Source organism: Corylus avellana, chromosome 9, assembly GCF_965113065.1.
Source record: "Corylus avellana chromosome 9, dhCorAvel1.hap1.2, whole genome shotgun sequence".
Classification (NCBI taxonomy): domain Eukaryota; kingdom Viridiplantae; phylum Streptophyta; class Magnoliopsida; order Fagales; family Betulaceae; genus Corylus; species Corylus avellana.
Window position 1 is genome coordinate 20,106,083 of NC_142498.1, and position 2,206 is coordinate 20,108,288.

A 2,206-nucleotide genomic window follows, 5' to 3' on the forward strand; every position below is an offset into this window, starting at 1 on the left:
GCAAGCTTTCCACAGAAAAAGATTTCACTACCGGTGGACCCCTAACCCTCCAAACTTTCCTCCAAAAATCAGTAAGTGAATTCGGTAAATTGTTGAGTCAATGTTTGTTTAAATTCAAGATCTAGTTCTGATACCATATTAATATGGTGTATTTGGCATTGCGATTAAAAATGTGAATTAAAACCAAATCCCATAAAATGGATTGTTTGAGATTATGTTTTTTAAAAATTGTAACTTGAAAATGTTTTCTACATTTTCAAATCACTAACAAGGTGGTGTTTTTTGAAAATGCATAATTTTAAGGATAAATTGCGATTTTAAAAGTCAAACTGTAATTTTGCTATACACTTAACTGCATTTTTAAAAATCATGTTTTCAAATAGTATATTTTAAAATTGTACCTTTTGAAATGGCAAATCCAAACAAAGACTAAATCACCAATTGTCTTAAAAACTTAAACAGATAAAAATTGGTTAATTTAATCATTTAATTTTTTTATTCAATTTAATCATTTTATTAATATTCCAATATAGTTCCTATTATTAATAGAAAAAAAAGAAAAGTGAGAGAAAGGTTTTTTTTTTTCTTTTCTTTATGTTATTAAGTTAAAGATGAAAAAGGAAATTCCTATTATTCCTAATTTAAAAACAGTGTAATTTTTTAATAATTTCATTGTGAAAAAAAAAAAAAAAAATAGAGAATTTATCGTTTATGCATAGGAAAACGACATAAATAACCATGTCCTCAAAAACTGAAAAGATAAGCCCAACAAAACACTCTCACACCCTCCCTTTTCGTTCCCCCACCACCAGCGTCTACCAATGGAAGCCACAGCTCTCCTCAGCTTCCCCTCCTCCAAACCCCATGCGTCTCATTTTCTCACCCAAACCCACCACCATTTCCTTTCGAATCCACCACTCATCTCTGCTCGATGCAAGCCCAATCTCTCGATCCGCTCCGCCATTTCCCGCAACAAGAAAGAAGAAACCGTGGAGACCGTAAAGACCCAGCTCGACAACTGCCACCTCATTGCCGGAATAAAGTACAAGGGCTTAAGCGTCAAGCAGTTCCAGGACCTCCGACGAGCCTTACCCGAGTCCACCAAGCTGCTCGTTGCTAAGAACACCCTTGTTTACAAAGCCATTGAGGGGACCCCCTGGGAGGCCCTCAAGCCCTGCATGACGGGCATGAACGCCTGGCTCTTTGTTCACAGCGAGGAGATCCCAGCGGCCATCAAGCCCTACAGGACCTTCCAGAAGGAGAAGAAGCTCGAGGACAACGACTTCACCGGCGCAGTTTTTGAGGGAAAGTTTTATGGGCCTGGTGACTTCAAGGCGCTCGAGAGTATGCCTACGAGAGCTGAAATTTATGCCAAGCTTCTTGGGTCGTTGAAGACTCCCGCGTCGAGCTTGGTCGGGACGATACAGGCGCCGGCGAGGGAGTTGGTGATGGTTTTGAAGGCCTATGTCAAGAAGTTGGAAGAGGAAGGTAGTGGGCAATAGCGGCTGATGAAAAAGGAGCAACCCTTTCAGTTTGAGCTATTCTTGTAATTGTAAGTGTACTTTGGAACCAACCCTCTTTTTTGTTTTTTCTTTTGCTTCTTGTAGCAATGTTGTTATTATGGCCGTTTGTGATTTTAGCTACACGGTTGAATTTGAAAAATAATTGAAGGAAACGGAAGTTGTACAATTGTGTCTAACTTAATTTTGTTTATTGTTATATTGCAATATGGTTATCTTGGTTATGGGGCTCTCAATGCATAAACTACAAGAGCCAACTTAAGGTGAATTTGCAGTGTGTAGATTCTGTGTAGTTTCTGCATTTTGTTGACATGAGGTTGTCATTGTCTTTGTAATAGCTAAATAGATAAAATTATCATTTAGCTGTGTTGTTGGGGCATCCATTTGTGAAAATGGTTTACTACTAGGAGACTTGTAAGGTTGGGTCTTGAAGGGAGAAGTATGTGAGGGAAGACTGCATATTCTAATATGCATGTATAGCTGTGTTTCTATGGGTGCTGTAGCCGCCTGTAGAGGGATATGACTCTCATCAGTTCTGTTGAGAGAAAAGATAGATTACCGAGAGTTAAGTTTGTAATGATTTGTTGGATTGGAGCTGTATGGTGATGGAATTCTTAGTCAAGTCTTGTGAAGGTGAGATGCTCTCAGAGCCAAGGAACATTTACGACTGTACAACTCAGAAGCTG

At 38.8% G+C, this 2,206-nt stretch overlaps 1 protein-coding gene across 1 annotated transcript; it reads left to right on the plus strand.

Moving 5' to 3' along the window:
- Positions 1-767: 767 nt before the first annotated feature.
- Positions 768-1,699, plus strand: LOC132189995 (large ribosomal subunit protein uL10c-like). Its single transcript, XM_059604859.2, has one exon. It carries the CDS (start codon positions 822-824, stop codon positions 1,500-1,502), a length of 681 nt encoding a protein of 226 aa, XP_059460842.1. The 5' UTR covers positions 768-821; the 3' UTR covers positions 1,503-1,699.
- Positions 1,700-2,206: the final 507 nt, after the last annotated feature.